Consider the following 25,896-nt stretch of genomic DNA (forward strand, 5'->3'; position numbering starts at 1 on the left):
TGACAACTAAAGGGTTTATTTACAGAAAAGCGTAACATTCGTTTAAAAAAAAAATAATAAAAAATACAAGGAAGCGACGCTGTAAAATGGCGGCGAGTCAGGAAAAGAAAAGGACACGGAAGTTAGCAGTGGTTTAATGAAGCTGGGAGTAGATGCTGTTCAGGACCTACTGCTTGAGCCAAGGTGCTCCAGCATGCTGCTGGCTGGGTCGTTCAACGTGCTAAAATAACCCCAGAAACACAGCCTGTCATCAATGCAGGAAGAACCATTCAATTCTGCTTCGGTTTTTTAGGACGCAGTGACTGATAGGTGTCAGTATTACTTTCTGCTGGCTGTGCTAAAATATTCCCGAGTGCTAATTTCGCTGCGTGACGTTCCCGCTCTGCTGTGACTGCATCTGAAGGGTTAGGTAGGCTTAGGAACGAGGATCAGCTCAGCTATTGACTGCCTCCCTCTGGTGGCTGCAATCGGGACACAAAAATAGGGCTGTGAAGCTCAATGTTAAGTACACGTATTAACTACTCCCAAGAAGTAAAATTGGGAAGGAGGCTCAGCCCGTATCAAAACATGACGCAAAGTTACAGACTTACTGCCAAAGCTCAACTGCTGATCTTTCAGTCCTGGCATCTCTTTCCACTGCCCTTCCCCTCCTTTCGTGTCCTTACATATGATGATCTGAGGACACTGGCAGGCCAAAATCTGCGTCAATCAGTTTCCAGCTCTATTAGTCGGCCAAGTAAAACAAATAAGTAAGCCTTTATTTTTCATAAAGAGCTCTTGTGCCTGAAATCCTATTATATCTTTCTATCTACAACCATTCGCATAGCAAAAGGTGCTATATTCTCCTACAAACTTTGAACCAACAGATGTTTAAAGAACAGATAAGACCTCAAGTAGTGCAGCACTTTTCTCCCATTTCCAGTACTTCCCTGGTGCACTAAGTTTCTGCATCTTTGACTAAACAGCAGCTGCATGTATGGCCACCAATTGTGTTCCTCTTTTTAAAGACTTGCTCACTGTGACTTGTTATCTTTCTGTTTACCAATGCTCACCGCTTGTCTTCAAAGTAATGAGACGCCCCAAGGATGCCTGATTCTATATGCATTTTTGTAGAAACAGGCAGCAATGTCAGTGTAGCAAGAAAAAAGTTAGGGCTGGACAACAGGTCATTAAAACAGCAAAAGTGCAAAAAGGGCAGCTGTAAAAAGAGCTATGCCCTCTTGCTTCTTTTTGGATCTTAACACATTTTAGTCTCTGAGTGTGAAGTGAAAAGATAGATTTGCAGACAAAGTGATACAAGCTGACCTGAGCTGCATCTACTGCACATCCTAAAGAAACCTATTGGATGAATGTGTTCTTTCAGCAAAGCAGAAATTAGATTTCTGGTGTAATTCTGACCACTTCTGTTGATGTATCCTGGGTTTCCACTAGCTAGAAATACCAGTTTGGTTCCACCTGAACTTCACTCTGTGCCAAGGTCCTCTTTCGATGTCTCAGCTCCAGGCACTCCACGGTCAGCGGGTATGTTCTGAGCTCAAACTTATTTGCAAACATACAGGTGGAGTTAAAAAGCCACTCGAGGTCACCTGTTCCATATACACAAATGCCTCTGACATAATGGCCTGCCAAATTAAAAAGAAATATAAAAGAAATGTCAGAACCTGGTTTTCTTTCTACAGGCATGCTTAAGGATCCAAAACTTTCTTTGGATTAGTTTTATCTGCAAAGCCACTATAAATCTACGCCACGTACTAAAAGGCTTACTAGATACATACTAGTGTAAGTATGAACAACAGAATGACATGAAGGAAATTGCTTATGAGTAAATAATAAGCATAATTCCTGAGTAAGGAGATAGGCCAGAATTGAGACTCTAAGACAAGGCTGAGACACAGCAAAGAGGGAAACTTCCTTCTGTCAGTAAAGAGGAACTGATCCTTTTACTTATGCAGGATTCTCCACTAAATAACATCGCTTGATACTGATGTGATGTCACTTATTTTGGTGTAGTCACAATAACGTGAAACTGCTGCAATTAAGGTGACTGAAATTATCAATCTTTTTTCTCCTCAACACAAACAATGAATTAAAAGTTCATGAGATACACGTTCCATTTCCCTCTCACTTTTACATGTCAGAAGTAGTAGCATCATAGAAAATACAAATCAGTGACCAAAAAATTGAGTGTGCCATAGAAATTATAACTCACTAATGTCATGTCATGAAGCAACACGAAACAAGAAAACCTCAATATGTAAACACTGTCAGCTTGCAGTTCCTGAGGTTCCCAACCCAGTGTGGCTCCAGCAGGCATCAGTGCCTACATCAGTGGTTCTGTATCCCCATACTGTGAGTTACAATTTCACATGGGCTATTCCCCATCACCCATAAGATGATTCCCCCCACACTTATGAGAAAACAGTCAGCTAACTCTTGTAAGCATTAAGCATTGCTACAGATCCTCCTTTCTGAGGAGGATGTATTCTACAAATGTTCCTGATGAAGAAGTAACTGTTTTCAGTTTCTAACTGCTTTTTTTTATGTGGCTATTGTTATTCACTACCTAAGGACAAAGGAAGATCCTTTCAATGTCTTATTTCTGATCAACTGCTGCTTAACGACTGACTTGCATTATGTAGGGCTACAGGAAGAAGTCAAGTTTTTCACTAGATGAACAAGAAGAAGAACTGAGGAAGAATATACGCATTACCGTGACAACCTCCATGGACGTCTTCCATATCAATCCACTTCACTGCTTTCAGGTCACCTTCCCACGATGCATTAGGCATGGACCCAGGGACACCTGCAATTAGGTAACAGAAAATAACACTGTCACTCTTCTGAACATCTGTATGTTTGGTTCTACGTCTCCTCCCTAGGACTTCTCTCCATGGAACTGGGATAAAATCCAGTACCTTCAGCTCCCGGCTATAACAAAAAGATTGCTGCCATAGGATGAAGCAATGGCCTTTGAACACAAGGGATGGTCGGATAGTTCCAGCTAGGAAAACCTCTGCACCTGATCTGCACTGCAATACTGTATTCAGGTCAGTAACAGAAGACCTCAAATGCACAAAACACTTCACTAAGAAAAGTTGGAAAAGAACCAACTTCTCACTGTAACACAAACACTTGCCCATAATTTATTTGCTTGGTTATAAAAAAACCTCAACATATTTTATTCTTTCCTGCCTAGCAAGTAATTATCATAGCATTACATCTGAGTTATCAAATGGCAGAAGAGGCAACATTTGGGGAGCAGATACAAAAACACAGGTGCTGCTTTTGCATTCTTCTAATGAGGCTGAAAACAGGAATGTAACACAATGGAAAGTGAAGCAATGACAGTAAGGCCCCAGGCCGGAGTAAGGGAGAGTTTGTACAAATGCAGCAGCCACAGAAATAAAGGAAAGAAACAACTTACCTTCAGAAGACCTCAGGTAGGGAAGGACCTCCAAACAAGATACCCTTGTCTCTACCACCAACCCTTAACATGAGATCTGGGAAGGCATGGATCCTGGTTCCACCCCTTCCAGTGACTCAGTGCACTGCTTGCACCTGAGTTCCTCTGGGTTGACTCTGCCTTCCCAGCAGGTGCTCAATCAGTGGTTCAAGCCCTGACAGCATGTCTGCTACAAGACGAATAGAGTAACTTGCTCAAATGCACAGTTTAGTGTAGGAGTACTTGCAAGTCAAGAGCTTTAACAAGTGCAGCAGAAGTAACAGCACTGACTGGTAGCACTGGTCAGGGAGGAGAGGATTTACATCACTCTGGCTACTACCCATGCACGAGGCAGCTGTAAGCTGCAGCTCCCTCCCCTGGCAGTCTCTTGAGTAGCAGCAATATTATTATCATTCATACAGACTAATAAACCCTGGTTATCAATTAACTGCAATTAATCTAATGGTAACGGAAGCAACAGTTACTGCTTTAACAGCTGAACTGTTTCAAGTGCTTCTCCTCCAGTTTTTTAATAGGGATATTCAAAGGCTTTTATTCCTATGCCCTCATGTTTTCCTTAATTTCTTTCCTTAAGGAAGCAATTATCCAAAAGGTATGGAGGGAACCATGAAGCTTTTTTATGGAACTATCTATATGATTTTTACATTGTTAGCCATCATTTATACTGTTTGTACACCAAAACCACAATAATTTTCCTCAATTTACAGCAAGCCTTTTAAAGCTTGAACAAAACGCCTCGATTTGTAGTTGTAGGACCCATGTCCATCAGATACAGTTTTAAGAAAAATAAAGCAGGTATTTTAATCCCCACTTCTGACCTTTTTCTTTAGTAGCAATTAGCCCTCTTTCTGATCTTCATAGTATCATTTAAAATGTGTATTAATCTAGATGATTCATTTTGCTAGTGAGCTGCAATCCTGACAGAGGTGATCTGCTAGCAGCTCTGTAAAGCACAATCTCAAATAGCAATGGGAGAGCAAATAAGAAGCCACGATCAGTGCTGAAATGGTAACTGAAATACTCATCACCCCAGTGATAATTCAGTGTTCTACGAAAAAGAAAGATGAAAGTACAAGAAGTTTCTGGTTCTTTTGTTTCCTTCCCCAATGGCATTAAGCACAATATCTTCACAGCTACTGCAACCTAACGACTGTTTTGCCTGTGAGCTTGAAATGAGCACAGTGAAGGGCAAAAGTGAACCCAAAGGCACTGTGTAATGTCAAGGGTTTATTTGCTCTTGTTGTTGTTCTGTTTTTGAGAGATTTGATGGGAGAAAAGTTAAGCATCAGTTTTTGGTTTTTATTGCCTTTTTCTCCCTCTATTTTGGGTTTTTAAGGATAGCGTGTTCCTCGTAAGCTAGGGATGTTCCTCATACCTAAGGATAGATGCTTTCAAATACTATCACGACTTCTTTATCAAATGGAGAAAGATCACTTGATCCAACAGCAGAAGCACTCCAGCAGTTTTCCATAAACAGAGATACCTGCCAGCAATAACCAGAACGTCACAATCTTGTTTCTCCTCCTCTGCGTACTGGGCTATTATTAAATAAAATAAAATAACATGCCAAAGTGAGATTTTGTCCCGGGGAAATTTCAGAAGATGTTATTCTTTTGCAGAAAGCATTCACATAGAGACAACACTTTATAAAAGACAAAAAGAGGCAGTGATGGCAGGGGATACGCTCTTCAAACGGCCTGGGACATGCGTTGTCATTCCAAATTAGAAACCTGTTCACAAGAGCTGGCAGTAAGCGTGGTGTGATGATAAACCTTGGAAAATGCTGACGCTGTGAGAAAGAAGAAAGATGACTGACAAAACAGGAAGAACCTCGGGACATCCACAAAAACAATGGGAGGCACTGCCTTCTAGGAATACAAAATTACTGACTTCACATTATTCACCAGCTCTCAAATTAAGTAAACTAGGCATTTTTGTAAGTTAATTAAAGAGTAAAGAATAACGTAGCTCAGCACTTTAAAAAAAAAAGGATTTACCGCATTTTCCTTTATATCTTTGTCAAATCTTTACCAATTGATTTCATATTCAGAAGTTGTTCTCGAGACCTTTTGATAAAACAGTTTGTCTGAAGAGTTATGCTGGTGGTAAGCATTAATATAAACTCAGGTATGAGCTCCTCACTCTACTTTTATTCAGCTCTCACACGGCTTCTATCACCCATGTATGTGACAGGAATCTGAAAGTACCTGCAGCAAAATAAGTGAATTTCAAGTATGCACCAAGGGAAGAAATGAAAGTAAAAGTGCTGGAGGGGCTGACCCGTTTTTCCAGTCAGTTGTGGCCGAGTTCACAACCCACCAGCGCAGTTCTGGTGGCTGCAAAATACCATTTGGGAAGCAAAGCCCACTCCTCCCCCCTGAGCAGCACTTCACAGCACTGTGCTGAGCACACAGACACAGGTCTGGAGGCAGGAAAAACACGCTTTAGTTTTGAACATTGACCACAGCCACAGGGCACAACAAAATATGCTCCTCAGCTAAGATTCTCCTTTTCTCTTTTTTTTTTTCTTTTTGCATTCAAATCCCAATGAGAATTGATTTGCACACGCTGACTCAAAAAAGGAGTCCACTCCCTTTCCTTCTTGCACCACTACCAGCTATCATCAAGAAAGAACATCCCTATCTTACACAAAATGAGCCGCTGCTTTTGCATTTCTGTAATCACACATAAACTCATATTCAGATGGAAATGCCACAGAATAAAAGGCTGCCTGATTTACTCTGAAATTTTAAGTCCGTTACCTGTAATTCCAGGATCTACCCAATGTGTCAGTTAAAGTCAAGCTGGTAGTCAGTCTTCAATAGCAATTTGTGCTTCTTCATTTGCAGCTCTCTTTATGGAAGGAGATGAGTTTACACTTTTGCACCATCATCTGATCTAAGCTTTTCTCTTGTTCTTTGTAGGCTGGTGCACAGAAAATCCTTCCGTACCCTCACCCAGCATATCAGGTTGACTAAGACACACTTCATAAATCCACTCAAAACAGTGAAACAGTGCACAAGTCACCTTTGGTGATTCTGTAAAACATTTTCAAAAGTAACTTCTGCTGGACTCTGAGGCCAGATATTTATGTTTGGGAAACACTCTAGGCTTGGTGCAAGATACGCACACCCTCTCTTCCATGAACAAAGGTGTGCAGTCCCTGTACTGTAAGTTGGATCTGAAAATTCACAAATCCCTACAGTGGCTTTTGCAGCACAAATATATTACTTGCAAATACACATGGGAATAAAGAGCCAATATGACAAAACAGAGTCATTCCTCAAGGCAGGGACTGCCCATTTCCACTCTTCAAGGACACCAGGAAGACCTTAATATAGACAGCTCAAACATCAATGAAGCTTGCTATAACCTAAGCCTATTTCAGGCCGGTGCCTTTGCAGGACAGGGCTACTGCTGCTGAGCAGAAAAACTACTACTTCACTGGACTCAACACACTGCCTATTTATAGGTGCCATTCCCACCAGAAGACAGCATGGCCTAGTGGAGAAATCCCCAGGAAGATAAATTCAGGATTGCTCAGTATATCATCCGTGGTTTGTCACTACTGTTGCTAACATAGGCCGTCACCCATCAGGGTGATCTACTACATAAAACTGCAGCAGTGATGACAACCTGGTGGTGAATGTCACTGGGAAGTACCTCCATGGTGAAGAGAGCTGTGGTGACCACCACAATCAGCTGGCACTCTGCAATGGAAAGTTAGTGCCATCGGTGTGTTTTAGGGAGATTAGTACCAACCATCCCAGGGTTCTGGATGCCTAGACAGGACCCCACAGCCTACCTGGGATCCTGTTGAGCGTCACCCAGAAGTGCTCATCAGGGCTGTAGGTGTCCTCAGACCACGCCAGCAAGTCGATGGCACGCGGGTCCTGCAGCACAAACTCTACAAAAGGCCGGGTGACCGCAATGTACGCAGAACCAAAGTAGATGGTCAGGTTATGAGGTGGAGCAGCCTTATTCACCCAGGGGGTGACCAGCCCTGAGACATTGCTCCCACCCTGCTCCAGGTGCATGAAGCGGGTGCGCGTGGTGACATGCACTGGTGGCAGCACTCCGGGAGTGATGTTCTTCCCCCTGTGGGCTTTCAGATGCTGGATAATCTCCCAATTGGTCTTCAAGGGAAAGTCCTGCCCGCAGGCGTTGAGCAGGTAGCGCCAGGGCACGGCTGAGGCCAGCAGGTCCCTCATGCAGTGCAGGTCGGCCCGCAGGCGGGACACACCGCCGTAGACCACCCGCTCCGTGCGGGAGGCGAGGAAGGCGTTGGGGAAGCAGCTCACCAGGCGCCGCACCGCTTGCTGCAAGGCAGCCGGCGCCTTGCCATCCACGTGGATGCAGTAGACATTTTGAGGCATGTAGACAGCCCTGAAGAGCCGCTCAAAGGTCTCAAACTCCTTGTGCAGGGTGATGATGTAGGCCAGGGGGAAGGCCGCCTCCTCGGCTGACAGCACCCGGGTGATGTAGCGGCTGTGGGACACATACTCGCTGCAGGAGGAGTCCCTGGCTGCAGGCCGCAGCCCCCCATCCTGCAGCATGGGAGCCTGCCCGGCCAGCAGCATGCCACACGCTCGCTCCAGTGCCATGCCCTCAGCAGAGCCACCAGCCCCCGCCCCACTCCCTCCACGGCGCCTCAGCAGCGTGGCGGCACCCAGCAGTACCACAGCCACCGTCAGAGTCACCGCTAGCCGACGTCGCCGCATGGCCGCTCGGCAGAGCACGGCCCTGACACGGGGAGCGTGGGGCCGGGGCCTGCGGGCTGGAGCTGCTGCCAGGCGGCAGGCGGTGAGTCCGCGGGGCTGGGCCAGTAATGCCCGTTAACAGCTCATTGACCCTGGAGGGGATCTGTCCTTGTAGTGCCATCTAGGTTCTAGAACAGTAAATTTGGTAGGCAAGGGTGGCATTTAAAATAAACTCAAGATTGTTAAGCTTTAAAACAGACCTCACAAACTCGTTGAGAAGGAAATTAAACCCAGGGGAACAGAAGCATATTGAAACCTGCTTCATTCAAGGCAGCGGTCTGAATTAAGGCACTGCTGTTCAGGACATGCCCTCTTTTCCAGCATCTATGGCTCTAGTGTCTTCCAGTGCCACTGCCCAGGAAGGCAGCTGGTTGCAGGGTTTGTCTCTCAACACATGCAACACAACTTTCATTGTGGTCAGATGAGTTTGCGTTTAGATGAAAACACTTCTTTAAAGTGCCGTAATCTGTTTCTGCTTTCCAAAGAGCAGCCTATTAAATCCTGTTACACCACTGTGTGATAGATACAAAGATACTGGGGAATCAGGCAAAGGACTGCAAGTCTGTTTATTAGCCTTCTTGAAGTCATGTCCTTCCTTACACTGTCATTACTATGTAGTATTTTAGAGCAAAGCAAAAGATTGGTTGTAAAGCAGTTTGGCCTCAGTAGGAGAAAATTTGCACCAGTTTAGAGCAACACTTAAATTAACAGCTAAAGACTGCATCTAGACTTAACCATATTTTAATCCTACATTTTGTGATAAACTGTAACGCCTGGATGGAGGATACTGGACAAGAATAATTTTTCTGGAAATTCTGCCATAAGGCAGGTGTATTTGCTGCCATTGTGTTGCAACATCTTCCTTCAGTAGATCTTGCAAGAGACAAAGGTTTTGATTATGAGATTGCAACAGCTTTGTGGGCATAAGATTCAATAGCAGTTACAGGAAAATCTTTTTTTTATACCTTATTTCTACAGGAAGTGTTTGCTCAAACAGGAAACCTCATTAAAAGAATGGAAAATGCAAACAAGAGCACAAGTGTTAGTTATATGAGTAATGCTGCAGACATAGATACAAAATACTTCCTTCTAGAGAGCATCACTTATTCTAACTAGCGTCACTGACTGGAATCATACAAAAAGCTTCTGCCTTTCTGTCTACATCTATCTTTTGAAGGGTGGGCATTAACGTAAAGAAAGGAAACAATTCTGGGAGGCAAAACTCAACCACAATGGCACGTTAGTATGATGCGTGCACTGCTAAAAAGGTCATTACAAGAGTCTCTAGAAACAAGGGAGGAATTGAGAGTTACCGCAGTAGTTTTGAGTGATTAAGTTGCTGTAGTGAGAAGCTTGGTGTGGGATAAATTATATATGGAGAGGGATGGAAAAAGCAACAAACAAACCACAACAACAAAGTAGGCCTATTTGTTGAAACTTCAGTTTATCTGCAGCAGTAATTCCAGAGCCATGTGAGAGGTGGTGGCTCTGAGGGAATATCTTGTTCACATCCTTTGGTTGTGGGTATGAGACAAGAATAATACCAGAAAATTCTGGATAACAATGCTAGCACATTAATCAGCCATATTAACCAGTTCATTGTTTTTAAATTTTTTATATGACTTTGCTTGCACAAAGAGAACTCCCATCTGCTTTGGGTGTACCCTTAGCTTGTCTCACAGCATTACCTGCCTCATCTGCCATTACCTGAGGACTACTGTATGACAACTGTCCTTATTTTTCTGTCTGCTATTCAGCTCCCAACTGAAATATTGCCATCAGGATGGTGCAGATGTACTTTTGAAATCTGAGACTGATTTAAAACACTACTTGCTAATAAAGCTATCCATCCTTTTCATTACATCCCAATCATTGACATATGAGCAAAAATGACATAGGGAGCCTTTCTTTTTTTCTTTCCTCTCTCTGGGACACATACTCACAGCTGTAAGCTTCTTGCAGAAATGAGGAATAAAAGAGATTCTGGCCTGGCATTTTCTCTGCAAACCCCCTAACTTCCCTTATTACAGATGACCATTCACCAACTCTGTGGAGGGATGTACATGACCAAGGGATGTCCCAGCCTTGGGCATTCCAAGTCAGATGTTAGTCTGCCTCTTTCAAGCAAAGATCTAGAAGTGAAGGCTTTCATATCAGGCACTTTTATTTCAAGAGTGACAGATCTTTAAATTCATATGCTTTGTGTATATGTTTTCGCATATAAAGCTGAAGAGAAGTGAAAGAGCAGAGGAAATTTCTTCCTTTGTGGTCAATTTAGATCTCACCCTTAGTAAAGGAACAGCACATTAAGATGCTATCATTATGATGTTTTAGGAATCTCTTGGCCTTTACGTATTAGCAGTGTGGAATTCCCAATTGCATCTGGGAAGTTGAAGTCACCCATAAACTTAAGGGTGGTTGATCTAGAGCTATATCTTAGTTCCTTAATGAATAGTTCATCAGTGTCATCATCCTGGCTGGATGGCCTATAGCTGGGGAACAGTGATATCCACTTTATTTGCTCAGAGGCACCCAACCATGCAATTGCCAGCTACGAGCTCAGTAAAGCCCAGCCTCTCCTTCACACACAGTCACTCCCAGCATCACCTGCCTTTCTCTCGCTGCTGGAGGGCTCAGTGTTGTCCATCGTGACATATCAGTTAGTGGGCTCTGCCCATCAGGTTTTGCTTATGCCAACAATATTATTGCTCATGGACTGAAACAAGGCTTTGACTCCACTTGTTGGTTCCTCATGGTGTGTGCATTGGTGTAGAAACATCTCAAATTTTCTTCCTTATAACCAGCACTCCAAGAGCATACTGAAGGATCTCACTGGCATGCAGTCCCTCAAATTTTGGCATGCCATCCCATAGCTTATCACAGGCAAGTCTGATTTTATCCCTTTCCCCCTTCAAATCTAGTTCAAAACTCTATCAATCAGCCCCATTAATTCCTGTGCAGAAATTCTATTCCCCCTCTAAGAAAGGTGTATCCCATCAGCTGCCAGCAGCCCTGATATTGTGTAGGTCATCTCATGATAGAGAAACCCAAAATTGTGCCAATGATAGCAGCCTCAGAGCCATGTATGAATCAGCTGACTCTGCCTGTTCCTCTCAATACTGCTCCCAGAAACTGGAAGGATGATTCTATGATTCTATTCAGTGATATATACTTAATTAAAGTCGGTCTGAAGTGCGTGTGTATGTTGTGTGTACAGCCATTTCTGTAGGCATGTATCTTCAGGAAACTCAACAGAAGGTGTGCTCACCTGGGATCCTGTTGAGCGTCACCCAGAAGTGCTCATCAGGGCTGTAGGTGTCCTCAGACCACGCCAGCAAGTCGATGGCACGCGGGTCCTGCAGCACAAACTCTACAAAAGGCCGGGTGACCGCAATGTACGCAGAACCAAAGTAGATGGTCAGGTTATGAGGTGGACGAGCCTTGCGTACAAACGTCGGCAGCATGAAGGAAAAGAAAGAATATAATTGCTCCCGGTGCACATACTTGGTGCGTGCAGTTACATGCGCTGGTGGCAGCACTCCAGGAGTGATGTTCTTCCCCCTGTGGGCTTTCAGATGCTGGATAATCTCCCAATTGGTCTTCAAGGGAAAGTCCTGCCCGCAGGCGTTGAGCAGGTAGCGCCAGGGCACGGCCGAGGCCAGCAGGTCCCTCATGCAGTGCAGGTCGGCCCGCAGGCGGGACACACCGCCGTAGACCACCCGCTCCGTGCGGGAGGCGAGGAAGGCGTTGGGGAAGCAGCCCACCAGGCGCCGCACCGCTTGCTGCAAGGCAGCCGGCGCCTTGCCATCCACGTGGATGCAGTAGACATTTTGAGGCATGTAGACAGCCCTGAAGAGCCGCTCAAAGGTCTCAAACTCCTTGTGCAGGGTGATGATGTAGGCCAGGGGGAAGGCCGCTTCCTCGGCTGACAGCACCCGGGTGATGTAGTGATTCTGGGTGATGTACTCAGTGCAATTGAATTTTCCGGAGGATGCTTTTAAAGCATTTTCCTTCAGAAAGGACACTTTATCTTCAGTAATTGCTTTACAGTCTTCTACTAAAGTTGAACTCACTGAAAACTTGAGCCTCCTGAGAGATTTTTGTGCATGCAGAGTAATGGCATAGAAAACAAATGGAAGGGAAACACTGAGAATCAGGATGAGAAAGAAGCAATATCTGAATACACTCATTGCTGCTTGAAAAAGAAGTCACATATGAATCCCTACAAGAAGGTCAGATCAGACACCCCAAACAGTTAATTTCACTTTCTGTTCTTGGTTCCTGCTGGAGAATGCATGCATCAGGTCAGTGCACAGTATCCAGCTGATGTCTTGATTTTAATATAAATCTGTAGTCATCATTGATGTGGGAGCACCATAAGTAGAGAATGTGTTGTTGACAGAAGTTCCTCCGCAGCACCCTAAAGATTAAACAGACGTATCACATAATTACTGACTTAAATAATTACCACATACTTTGTTATCTCTGAATACAATTTGTGGCTTTGCTCTTAACTGCTCCCTCTTCCCTCTCCTTTAAAGAATTAGCCAGCCATGAAACACTTATGTGTGCAATATGACAGAAAGAAAACCCTCATATTTACCTCTTCTTTAAGTGATTCCTTTTTCATTTATAGGAGCTTTTTTCTGTCCTATCCAAGTTTAATCAATCATTGCTGCTTAAGAATTATGAAAGGTTTGTGCAGCACACCATGCCACCATGTAAGGCTATCAACACTTGTTTGGATAAAGCCTAAGAATCTTTTTTTCCTTACAAGACATTCTTGTTTCTGAGAGCCATGCATACATCTAGTACATTGCCATACTCACGCAGTCAGAGACTGTGGCATGACTCTGCCTGAGATGAAATGATTGGTAACTCTCCCTTTCAACTGTGAGTCTGCTAATGTGGATCACCTGACATAAAACAGCATTTCTTGGGGATTTAAGCTTTTTCCAACATCATGTCATTTTGATCCAACATCAAATAACACTGCAACAATGTCAGATTATCTGAGATTGCACCAGTAAATGCTTTGACTAGGCAATCCAATGTGCTACAGTGCAAAGGTGGAAATACCGTCCAACTTGTGTAGACAGGATATGTCAGGCACTGGTAGATTCTTCTTGGTGCCCTCTGGGGCTGTTTCCTCCCATCCTGATCCCAAACACTCAGTTCAAAGCTACTGAGGACTGCAGTGGCTTCAGTCCCATCAAGTATCATCATAAGCTGTAATGAAAGGAGAACAGAAAATTCTCTGGGAGGAGTTGTGCACAGAATGTCCCTCAGAAGATTCACCAATGCAGAACACTGGAGAGAGCTGGAAGTCAAGCTTGCCCATATATGGCAGGCAGCAGATTCTTCAAGAACAACTTCTCTCTGGGGAGCCAACAAGAATGAGTAGGAGCAGCCATGGTCATGCTGGGCTTCTTCCAGTGTAGTCTTCTTCACCAACACTTGGCTCTGATGGAGCCAAGGGGCTGGAATGGAGGTGTGCAAAAGTCTCAGGCAATAATGGAGAACTACCAGACACTGCCAAGAAGTCAACTGGAAAATGCCATCACAGCCCAACAGTAAGCTTGTTAAGGGAGGATTCAGAAAGTTGAATACTTAGCTGACATCATTGTCCAACTCTAAGAAAGAAATACACAGCAAATATCACCATGAAGGAAAATTCACACATGATTAGTGAATGCTGTCCCAGGGTGCACAGACCTGCCCACAATGCCTCAAAACACTGCTACTTCCTAATAATTTTTTATAGGAATAAACACAAACACCTCAGTAAACTGGGAGAACAAACTGGGAGAAGGTGTCATTGTCCTGCAGGAGTCAGGATTTCCTTGGGATGTCCCAGTTTATGGCAGAGAGCTCAGGCAACTTTTCAAGGTTGAGATCCTCCAGAGTGTTTGGGTTTTGTTGAAACTCAGCCCAGGTGCTTCTAAAAGAGGAAGAGTTAAGAACTATGTGTATTTATGTATACATGCATATGCATGTATATGTATCTAAGAATATAGACATGTTTACTCTTAGCTGTTAAGCTCATACTACTACTATGGTCCACAGTAAACAAATAAGCTACATGGAGAAAAGAAGAGGTAGATCTGCTTGTCATAGGAGTGAAATGCAAGACTAGTCTTTCCCTTGCCTTTCAACAAAGAAGACTAACCATGATCCTTTTGTACTAACCAGCTCTGGTACCATGCTTGATGCCACTTAATCCTGGTGCCTTGATGTTTCAGCATGGTTATTATTTAAAAATCTGAAAACATACATGCAAATAATTGCTGTGGAAATGCAAGCTATCAAAAGCATTTGTTTTGTCTTGTTTTTGCTTTGTTTGTTTCATTTTTGCTTCTAACCTTGTGATGATTCCTCTGAAATAATAGCCATACTTTGGGTTATAGGCAGAAATCACACACATGTTCATACACACAGAGAGGAAGGAAACGAAAAAGTAGAGCATTCAAGCCAGATGAGCAGCTGCAATGGAAAAACCCATGATATCTATGGTTTCTCATGGCGTGGGTTGTATTCGACCTTGGCATATTTTGAACGGAAAAACAGAGTTACTGGGCAGAAGAGATCAACTGTACTATGCATTTCAAGAGGCTATGTAGGAGGAGTGCTGGTAGAACTGAATCTGCTGCTGAATTAGATCTGCAGCACAGCTTCTTTTTATTGTTCCCTGGACCTTCATTGTGGCAATTCTCATTGCAGCATTAGAGAAGATTTTAGTACAGTTCACACAGTGGAAACACAATCAGCAGTAAGATTAGCTATTGAAATGACTTCCCTGGGGATGAATGGGAACAGACCTTTCCAGTCACCAAGGCTTTTTATCCTAGGAATATAGTTAGCATTTAGTAAAATGCTTCTGGCTTAATCAATATAGGTAATTGGTTTCAGCTAATTTGCTAGCAAATTAAAAAGCAAGGTGCATGGGCTTTGCACATCATGGTTGCAAAACCTATTGCAACCAAAACCTATTTGGCCCTGGTTAGTAGTGACAAACATTACATATTCTACATCTGTTTGGGGTTACCTGGCATTTTCTATTATGTCGTTAGGACAGAAATATTTGTATCACGACATTCATTTTCACATCCCTCATACACAAAGCCGGCAGACTGAAGCAGCACCACTGTTAAAAATCGAGAGAGGCTACTGCAAGCAAGCAATTTCTCCTCACTGCTTGGTTTTTTTTTTGGTTCAGAAGTGCGGGTAACTACATCCTCTGCATCCACCCTTTGCTCCTCGCATCAGAATGAAACTGCCTCAGTCTTGTGCTGCTCCTAAGTGCCATGCAATGTGTACAGTCTCCACAAAGCTCTTGAAACAGCTCTGCCTGGCAGTGTTCTCCTTTGTCCTGTGCCTTATATGCCCTGCCTGAGCTATATGTGTATCCCCAGTGTAACACAGGAAAGGAGAAAGCAGAGTCCAGCAGAGGAACAGTTGCAGTTTCTTTCTATCTGCCCTCTTCTGCCCTCCCTTCTCTGCTGTTCAGAGCAATCCCTGGCATTCCCACGTGTGCCAGCCAGCAGTAATGTGGCTATTCAAAAAGGAGAAAGCACAAACCTACCTGAAAAGGAGCTCCGAGGCAGGCACAGGGCTGACACCGGACAGTCACATCACAGCAGTGCTTGCAGCCAGTGGGAGGAGAGATGAAGTGACACATTGAGGGAAATGCTAGCTCAGCTCACATGGTTCACTAAAACTATCAAGTAATCTAATCACACGCAGCACATGAGCACATCTGTCTGCACAAACACCAAAGGCCAGACAGCGCACGGTCGCATCTGATATCATCTTGCAGTGCTCCCAGGCTTCAAACACAGAGCCTCTGCCGTTGTGGGAACTTCATTTTTGGCCTGAATTTGCGGCAGGCTTTTCAATACAAAGAAGGCAGAAGCGTGTAAGGTTCTCTGGTCTCCAGCAGAGCAAAATTCTCAACTTAAACACACGACTGCTCCAACGCAGAGTGCTTTTCTGCTCCCTTTTCCAATTAATTTCCAGCAGGGACCTGTACTTACCTGTGTGAAAAACCACCCCTCACCAGCTGCTCAGGAGCAGCAGCGCTGCATCCTCCTCATTGTTCATCTATCCTCTTGTGCAGGAAAAGCGAGTTGTAATTAAATATGTTCCAATAGAGGACAGGCTAGCTGTGATGGAGAAATTGGTGTTCTTCTGTTAAATACAACTGCATTTTATAGATGGCACTGGTAGTGACAAGGCATGAAGATAAGGCTGTTTCGTAAAGCAGACTGATGTGCATACCAGCAGAGCACAAATGCTGCTATTATTTGCACTAACGGAGCGCCCAAAGATGGCTCACAATGGATTTCGCAAACATTTGGGTGTTAACTTCACAAATATGAACCTTTGGGAGCATCAAGCCTGGCCACTGGGGCTTTCAGATTTTGTCTTCTACTGATCACTGCCACTTATGGATGTGATCCGAAGCCAGTCACAGGCCTGGGTTACTGGTGGAAAATTAATTCCAAGATGCACGGTGTTAAGCCTCAGCTGTCTGCACAAACTGGGAGTCTGCCCTCAGCTATAGGTGCCCCAGCAGTCACAGGAGGAACACGACTCCACCTGCAGGCTGTGAGCAAGCTCATCTGCAAAGCACAGCTGCCCACGGCCTGCATTGCTCACAGTTCTGGCTCTGCGACTTGATGCTGGGTGCAAAACAAGCAGAAAGCCCGCGAAGATCTGGAAAATATCTGTCAGGAATGACTGAAATAATATATGGTTATCTAGTGGGGGGGAAAAAAAAAAAATCAGAAAAACCAGAAAGTCTGTATATATATAAAAATTTGGAGCAAAGCCTGATGCAAATATGAAAGGGAGTAGCTGATTCTGACAGGCTGAGAGAGCTTGGGCTGTTCAGCCTGGAGAAGACAAGGGAGACCTGAGAGCAGTCTTTTATTATCTAAACTGGAGCTATAAGGAAGAAGGGGATAGACTGTTTAGTAGAGTCTATTGCGATAGGACAAGGGGAAATGGTTTCAAACTAAAAGAGGGGAGATTTAAGCTGGATATAAGGAAGAAGTTTCTTACCATAAGGGTGGTGAGGCACTGGCACATGTTGTCCAGAGATGTGGTGGATGCCCCGTCCCTGGAGACACTCAAGGTGAGGCTGGATGGAGGTCTGAGCAACCTGATGGAGCTGTAGGTGTCCCTGTTCATTGCAGGGGAGTTGGACTAGATGGCCCTTAAGGGTCCCTTCCAATTCAAATGATTTATGATTCTCCACATTCTCCGTGGATAGAAAAACTAATCAGCATAGATAGCATCTTGTAGAGGTGAAGATCAGGCATTAGGGAAGCTTTGTAGTGCTAAACAGGTGACTGTAGATTAGATGGTCTGAAGAGCTGGAATTTTCTTTTGAAGGTTTTGAGGAGCAGGTTGGGCATAGCTTTTTCAGTTGCTTTATAGGTCATACTGGTCCAGACCTGGTGATTTTCTAGCTCCTTTCCTTCTCTATTTCCTCTGGTTGTTTCTGCTACCGTATCACCTTGCTTGGCGTTAGCTGCCATGGAGATCCTGTCACGCCCACGAACTGTAAGAAAACACTAACAAAAGAACTCTGTCATCATTTAGAAATATGCTTGTCATCTCTTCTAGTTACCATTACACTGCAACTTCAGTAAGCTCAAAATAGTCCCGGAGCACTAAGGAAGGAAAAAGTGCTTGTACAATAACTTTGTGATTGACCCTAAATATGAAAGAAAATCACTTAAATTATAAATCTGTGGCAGTTGCCTTTTTGACACGTGTTCCACCTCTCATATCTTTTCACACAAAACAGTTTGATGTCCGTTTCATCTTTTTACTCTTCCAGTGACTTATCTTTCAGAGGTTCCTGGTAGGCATCTGTTGCCCTTTGAGAGTCTTTCTTGCCAAGTCAGATCTGTTATTAAGCCATGAAAAAGAACTTGAAACTTGATAAAGTTCCTGCACAAGCCCATATTTACAAGTCTCTGTTTCAGAAGCTGCAAGTTTTCTGTAGCTAAAGGATAAGCTTTGAGGGGTGGATTTTTGGGGAGTTTCTTGGGTTTCTCTGTAGTTCAGATATTTCCACTCCATTTCTGCACAGGAGACAGCCATGGCTGCTAGAGCCTGCCAGCTTTTTGGTGAGTCATGATAAGCCACCCGCAAATGGCAAACATTTCTGTGGCCAGGTGACAAAGCCTGGCTGTCAAACTGTGGAGGAAGTTGGCCTGTATGACACAGCTGCTGTTTTCTTCCCAGAAGTGAAAACAGCTCCTTCTGTTGCACCTAAGTATCACTTTCTTAAGGCTTGTCCTGGGTTTATAAGCTTCCCTTGCCTCATTTTCCCTTCAGAGGCTTTACTGTATGCCAAGGTCTCCTCTTTATATAACCAGTGCTAGTGGTCTGCTGGTAATCTCACACTGTAAGCCCCAGACTTGTGCTTCATAATGCTTGTGACCTGAAGACATTCTTCCTTTTTTCCCCCAACTGTCTTTGCCATCCACACCAACTAACCAGTATCACCCTCTTCAGAACCAGTCTACTTCAGGCTCTTTATCACATCCATTCCTATGCCTTTTTCCCAATTCTCTGCTAGGTCCGCTGTCTTACACCCAAAACAGCACTGAGCTAAAGCCACCAGCTCCCAGATGTTTCTCATCATTCCCAAGCACCTTTCTGTTTGCCCTTGCTTTGGGTGGAGGCTAGTGCTCATTTTGTCCCTTGTTCTGCAGCTTACACAATCATTTTATGGCCCTCTTATGGGAAGGGCAGTGATTGCAATTGCCAGGCCCCATGAGGTCCAAAGCAGCCCCTGATGGTATTTCTGAAGCTGAGACAATCTGGTCTCCCTGTATTGGGTCACTAGAGGTTATCAGAAGGTTAGAAGACTACTGGAAATCTCCTCTTTTGCACAACATCACATTCCTTAGCTTCTTAAAAATCCCTTCCAACCCAAACCATTCTAAGATTTTATGATTCTCAGCTTCTGCAGCCAGACTCCTCTTGTTTGGTCCCTTCCAGCAAAACTGCCTTTCTCAGACCAGGATTTTCTTGTTGGGTTTGCCATTTACCACATACACCTGGCAGCTGGAACCCCAACATGGGTTTTCAGTCTTGTAATGAGTTATTTAATGGCAATTTCTTGGATCTTCTTTTTGCAGCTTGCCTGGATCCCATCTAACACGTAACTCCACTTTGCTGTCTCACAACTCTCCTAGCATCTTTCTCCTGTTCTACTTTGGCACAAATTCTCTTGCTCACGGCTTCCTGCCTGTTGCTCACATTCCTAATGCTCCTTGGCCTGAACCCTTAGCTTATGTTTGGGAAAGTTTTTCCTACACTCCTTTTTATTTGCAAAGAATGTGTGGAAAGGCCTGTTTTCCACAAGCCTACAGCAAGCAGCAGCAGCAAAGATGTTTTACTCCTAACAGAATGAATGGTAACGGCCTCAAGCTGTGCCAGGGGAAGTTGATACAGGCCAGTTTGTTTAGCAATGGGGATCAGTATATTAGTTTAAGGACCAATAAATTAATTTAGCAAGAGGAATCAATGAGTGCTAATTCTAAAACTTTCTGTTTCAACTTTGCTTGGTGTGTGAACAGCCTAATTCTGCTTCACAAGAAGCACTGGAGTCATAATAAACTACTTATCTCTGCATTTCACTGGGTGCAAGGACATTTTCTTTGGATTTTCACATATACAATATCTGCATGGGACACCTGCTGAATCCATGCACCTGCATTCAGACTGTCCAAGCCCAAGAATTTCAGCCATTTCTTACAGTGGAAGAGAGACTTTTTCCAGGGGCATTAGCTATGAGATCTCCATAGTTATAGCCACATTAATCATTAATTCCCCAAGAAACTGCCCTACCCCATTAAATACACTGGCATATTTTTTAATAAGGTCACCTGCCTTGTGTCAGCTGAGATGGAATAATTCCCACTTTCATTACCACTTTGATCAATTTAATATCCAGCCTGCTTAGGGACTGAGCTCTAGCGATGCTGCTGTGTGTAAGCATTAAATTGACGGTGTTTTACATGCCATTACATTGAGTCTAAAGGTGCACCATTTCTGTTGATGTCCCCCTTCCTACACAAAGGTGGGTAGGTTTTTGGTCTCTTCCTCCAACCGGGCCTGCTGTTGCCATACAGATGCCTTTCAGAGGAAGCGGAGTAACCTCACTGCTGTACTCCCAGCTTTGGCAGGAAGAAATCAGTCCTTTTGACTCTTCTTATGCAACCACTTAAAATTGAACAGATTTCTCCCCCAAGTTACAACCATGAATGCCTGTCATTGGCTCCTTTGGGCTGGAAGAGGAACCCAGCTGATTTTGAGGAGCAGAAGTGGCAGCACAGTCAAGGCACAGAGATCTAGCAGATAATGGATATGTCCCAAAGCCCAGGCCAAATCAACATATTAAGTTTTCTAGAAAAGAAAGCCTACTTTTTTTTTTCATAGAATCATAAAATTGTTAAGATTGGAAAGACCATTAAGACCATCTAGTCCAATTGCCAATCCATCCTGACCATACCCACTAACCACGTCCCTCAATGCCACATTTGCTCTTTCCTTAAACACCTCCAGGGATGGTGACTCCACCACCTCCCTGGTCAGACTATTCCAGTGCCTCACCACTCTTTCTGGGAAGAAAATTTTCCTAATATCCAACTTGAACCTCCCCTGATGCAACTTGAGGCCATTCCCTCTTGTCTTATCACCAGTTACCTGGGAGAAGACACCAACTCCTAACATTACTACCACCTCCTTTCAGGGAGCTGCAGAGAGCAATACGTTCTGCCCTGAGCCTCCTCTTCTCCAGACTGAACAACTCCAGCTCCTTCAGCCGCTCCCCATAAGACCTGTGCTCCAGATCCCTCGCAGCTTCATTGCCCTTCTCTGGACACACTCCAGGGCCTCGATATCTTTCTTGTAGTGCGGGGCCCAAAGCTGAACACAGTACTAGAGGTGCAGCCTCACCGGTGTAGAGCACAGGGCAACGACCACCCTCACGCTCCTGCAGGCTATTTCCAATACAATATATATTGTACAGCTGCGAGCTTTTGGCAAGCAGCGGGCTGGATGCAGCTGCACTAGTGTGTTCTGAGTGATGCGGGGCATCCTGTCTTACGGCTGCCCGCAGCGACTGACCGGCTGCAGGACTCCTGCCTGCCGCTGCCGAGCCTCTCCGTGTCATTTGTCCGCGGTGCCACTGGATGGCAATGTTGGCTCGAGCATCGGCGTCGGTTCTCCGCTGCGGGACGAAACGTGAGCCCTGCGGGGTGAGGCCGGCACGGCCGGGACCGCGTCCAGCCCTCGGGGAGCGCACCAGGTAGGAATGTTTTAAGCTTGCATCAGCGATGCGATTTTAAATCCGACGGGAAAAGCACGAAGGCTCAATCTGCCCATTCAAACACGCGATGATTTCTCGGACCCCCGTCTTTAGAGGGCCGAACGGCAGAAATATTCACTTTTATGTTATGCTTTAAGTGCGGGAATTCCTGATGGGAACGGCCAAGACCCACGCGTTCTATTTTGTCCTTGAAACAGTACTTACACTTTGCACAAAGTGACCGGGGCACTGCGAGCTCGGGGACCGCACCGGGCTCGTTTCGGGGCCTGCTGCAACTGCTGCAATGGAGAGAAGAGCTGAAATGAGTCATTTGTGAATCACCGCTTGTTTTCTGTCCTTAGCTCGTCTGCAATCTTATGGCGATCAAACGGCCTTTTACAATGTGTTAACGCATTGCTAAGCTGCGTCTGCAGCAGCGGCTCACTCCCAGTACGTGGTGGGTCGGCACTCGCTGTACAGAGGCAGTGTTTTCTGCTGTATGTAAACCTGGTGGGACAAACTTGGAGCTGAAGGCACGTGTAGTACAATGTTATGTGTACACACTTGCTTTTCCATACGTGAGTTCTGTTTTCTTCCCTGTGGGGCAGCCCGGCATCCAGCAGAGCCCACCTCGTCTGCAGGAGGCCAGGACAGCCTCTTGCAGAGGAGCAGCAATGTTTTTCAGGTGCAAGAATGGAAGAAGGCACAAAAAGCTCATTACAGAATAAGGTGAGACCGTGGTTTCCCAACCACTGGCTCTCAGCAGCACTACCTGTCCCCACGTCCTTCAGCTGCACGATTGGTGGGCCAGATTGGAAATGTATTCAGGGATGTATCTGCTTAAGGCAAAGGGCTGCATTCTTTTTTTTTCCTTTATTTCTCCTCAAAGCAAATCCATCCAGCAGGTCTTCACAAAAAGAAGGCATGAGGCTGGAGAATAGGGTGTGAATCTCCTAAGGCTGCTATTGCCATTGAACTCTCTGATGCAAAAGCACAGCCCGAGGTGCTGAGCTTCACCCCAGAGCATCTGGAGCTTGGGAACCAAACCTCTTCTGCCAGCTTCTCGTTGTAGTGAGTGGCTTGAGATAGAAATCCCTCCGACCAGGTGAAGCAGCGAGCTTCACCTTGACCATCTGTCCGTGCTCTGAGCTCTGCATGTAGGGAGCTGCATGGCCAGAAAGGCCAAACGCTCTCTGCTGTCAGCCACTTAGGCTGCTTCTGTCACACCTAATTGTAACTTAAAGGTACTGAATAATTGCATGCATATTGGGCCTGATCCAGCTCCCGATAATAATCCTAATAATGCTGCTCTTATCCAGCCACATGACTCCGTTTTAGTCCCCAGTGTGGGCTCAGTCATGCTGTAATTCAGCAGAGGAGGCCGTTCACTGTGGGGCTAATTTTGTTTCAGATGCAAACAGGATGATTTTTCATTCCTGTTCTAAGTTCTTGTGCTCAATCGACTGCCTGTAAACAGAGCCGAGCCAATGCATTGCCTGTTAACATAGGAAGTTGGGGCTTAAAATCTCAGCGTTGAGTTTGGCCAACACTCGCCCACAGGATAAACCGCCAGCTTTTGCAATCGACTCTTGGCTTCTGAAATGAAATCGTAATAACAATAAAGTTATTTTCGCACTGCCAAGGAAGGGCATCAAATGAAGACAAGCTGAACAGCCTCAGCGTGCTCAAATGGGGACGTTCTCACATCACTTGTGCCATCAGGACCAGCTGGGAGCACGGCTCCCATGTTCATGGGGAAAGGTTCTCCTCCTGGAGAGGCTCCACACGAGCACAGGACTGTTAGCCAAGCTCAGGTTCCTCCACGGGTGTGGAGGAGGATTAAGCAAGTAGCAGCTTATTTTGAAACATATCTCAGAGCACGTTGCAAGAGGCGGGGGTTAAGACCTGCCCATATCCATACCCAGTGGTGAAGTGGGCAGTGGGGCGAGTGCCCTAATTCCCTACCCTGGGAGCATGGAGTTAGGCAAGGCCCCTGAGCTAGGCAACCCTCTCCAGGGTTATTTGTAATCTGTAGGGTGCCTCCCAGAGGGAGGCAACTTGATATTATACAAACGATGAGAGCAGAAGAAGCCAGGGCCGGGTGAGCAGTGCCTTTTGGGATGGCTCCCCCTCAGCCTTGGGAACCAGATGTACTACGACAAGGGAGGCTGCCATAGAAGGGCTGGTGAAAAGAGCACTAAGCACCCCAGGTGGGAAACAAAGGCATCACCACCACCCACCCATACATACAGGCAGGGCAGGGCTACGTGTCCTACAGCTGGGCCATCTGCCTAATGGCTGGGAAGGGCAAGGCAGGTGTCAGGGAGGGCTGTTCCAGGTTAGTGAGGTTAAGTGCAAAGCAGGCGATGCTGACTGTAGGGCAAGCGATAACCTGCCTGTGTTTGCATGCTGTGTTTTTCCAGTGACACTTTGCAAAGCATGTGTGTTTTCTGAATAGTCCCAAACAAACACCGTGCCCCTCAGACATGCACATCCCTGGCATGTTTTGAAGTAAATGCCAGCAGCTGGAAGGCAGGAAAGCAAAAGCTTAGAGGTCTCTATTCAGCAGAGCCCATCAATATCAAGACCTCTGGAAGAGTAAATCTCAGCAGAACTCAGGCTGTCTTGGTCTCCTTCCTCTGTGTCCAGCTGGCCCACCTGTGTCCTGAGGCTATTCTCTTCATTCCTTTGTGTACAACTTATCTTCAAGATAAGGGATAAATAATCATAGAATGGTTTGGGTTGGAAGGAACATTAAAGCCCACATATTGTTCCAACCCCCTGCTGTGAGCAGGGCTGCCACCCACCTGCTCAGGCTGCCCAGGGCCCCACCCAACCTGGCCTTGAGCACCTCTAGGGATGGGGCACCCACAGCCAATATTTATGTGGGACATCACAGCAAATACTGTTAGGTTTTTCTTACATTTCTTAGCTGATTTTCCTCCACCTCTGCCTTTACCCTTGAAGAACACTGGGATTTATGTTCCACTCAATGTCAGAGAAATACAGATAGGCATCTCCCACGGGTGCAGTAATGCCCATCCACTATGTGAATCTGACCCCTCAAGAGTGTAAGATAGTTGTACTGCTTTATTTTTACTTCTTTTATTTAGGCTCAAATCTGTACTTCATGTGTACTGGAAGATACAAGGGAGAATGTAGAAAAGATTATGATAACCCTCATGAACTAAGAAAGCCAGCCATATCCTGGGCTGCATTATTCAGGCTGCCCAGAAAGTTTGTGGATGGCCCTTCCATCCCTAGAGGTGTTCAAAGCCAGGTTGGATGGGGCCCTGAGCAGCTTGGTCCGGTATTAAATGGGGAGGTTGGTGTCCTGCATGTGGCAGGGGGTTGGAGATTGATGATCCTTGAGGTTCCTTCCAACTCCGGCCATTCTGTGATTCTGTGATTCTGCATTAAAAGACGTGTGGCCACCAGGTCGAGGGAGGTGATCCTGTCCCTCTGCTGTGTGCTGGTGAGGCCTCACCTTGAGCATTGTGTCCAGTCGTAGAGTCCTCAGTACAGGAGAGAAATGGACCTGCTAGAGCACGTCCAGAAAAGGACCTAAAAAATGATGCAAGGGATGGGAACCCCCCTACGTGAACAAGCTGAGAGAGCTGGGGCTGTTCAGCCTGGAGAAGAGAAGGAAGACATGAGAGCAGTCTTTTATTATCTAAAGTGGAGCTATAGGGAAGAAGGGGACAGACTCTTTAGTAGAGTCTGTTGTGAAAGGACAAGGGGAAATGGTTTCAAACTAAAAGAGGGGAGATTTAAGCTAGATATAAGGAAGAAGTTTCTTACCATAAGGGTGGTGAGGCACTGGCACATGTTGTCCAGAGATGTGGTGGATGCCCCGTCCCTGGAGACACTCAAGGTGAGGCTGGATGGAGGTCTGAGCAACCTGATGGAGCTGTAGGTGTCCCTGTTCATTGCAGGGGAGCTGGACTAGATGGCCCTTAAGTGTCCCTTCCAACTCAAACTCTATTATCCTAACTGTTGCTTTAAAACATGAGTCTCTTTGTCACCAGGCTCTGGTTGAAGCCGCAAGAGTACAACACTGGATCTGAGGGAGGGTGGAAAGGGTGTGCAGTCAGGCTGTTGCCCACCATCTCCATGCTGTCTTCGTAGAAATCTCGCAAGCCCAAAGTGTTGTGTTCCCAGCACTGAGCTGTGTTGTACTGCTGAGTCCTCCAAAACCGAGACACACCGGGGCGCCAGAGCCTCAGGAAAGGAGACCTCGGTGTGGGGGCTCGGCGGTGAGCCGGTGTCAAACACCACAGAGCGTAAAGGAGCTGCAGAGCCGTGTTACAGACTGCACTCTGTTCTCTTGTTTTGTTTTG

At 45.4% G+C, this 25,896-nt stretch overlaps 1 protein-coding gene across 21 annotated transcripts; it reads right to left on the reverse strand.

Moving 5' to 3' along the window:
* On the reverse strand, positions 1 to 25,896 carry GCNT2 (glucosaminyl (N-acetyl) transferase 2 (I blood group)). 21 transcript variants are annotated; one of them, XM_085220231.1, is made up of 10 exons: positions 25,358 to 25,896; positions 25,044 to 25,188; positions 21,782 to 21,855; positions 17,287 to 17,801; positions 15,806 to 15,865; positions 14,002 to 14,164; positions 13,303 to 13,856; positions 11,492 to 12,643; positions 2,711 to 2,803; positions 1 to 1,622 (listed from the first exon to the last, which is right to left on the reverse strand). In XM_085220231.1, exons 8-10 carry the CDS (start codon positions 12,411 to 12,413, stop codon positions 1,432 to 1,434), a joined length of 1,206 nt encoding a protein of 401 aa, XP_085076357.1. In that variant the 5' UTR covers positions 12,414 to 12,643; positions 13,303 to 13,856; positions 14,002 to 14,164; positions 15,806 to 15,865; positions 17,287 to 17,801; positions 21,782 to 21,855; positions 25,044 to 25,188; positions 25,358 to 25,896; the 3' UTR covers positions 1 to 1,431. The 21 variants fall into 21 exon arrangements, with proteins under 21 accessions (XP_085076357.1, XP_085076356.1, XP_085076351.1 ...); XM_085220230.1 differs by having other exon boundaries at positions 15,806 to 16,110; XM_085220225.1 differs by having other exon boundaries at positions 15,806 to 16,385.

Source organism: Meleagris gallopavo, chromosome 3 (genome assembly GCF_905368555.1).
Source record: "Meleagris gallopavo chromosome 3, MGAL_WU_HG_1.1, whole genome shotgun sequence".
Taxonomy (NCBI): Eukaryota; Metazoa; Chordata; class Aves; order Galliformes; family Phasianidae; genus Meleagris; species Meleagris gallopavo.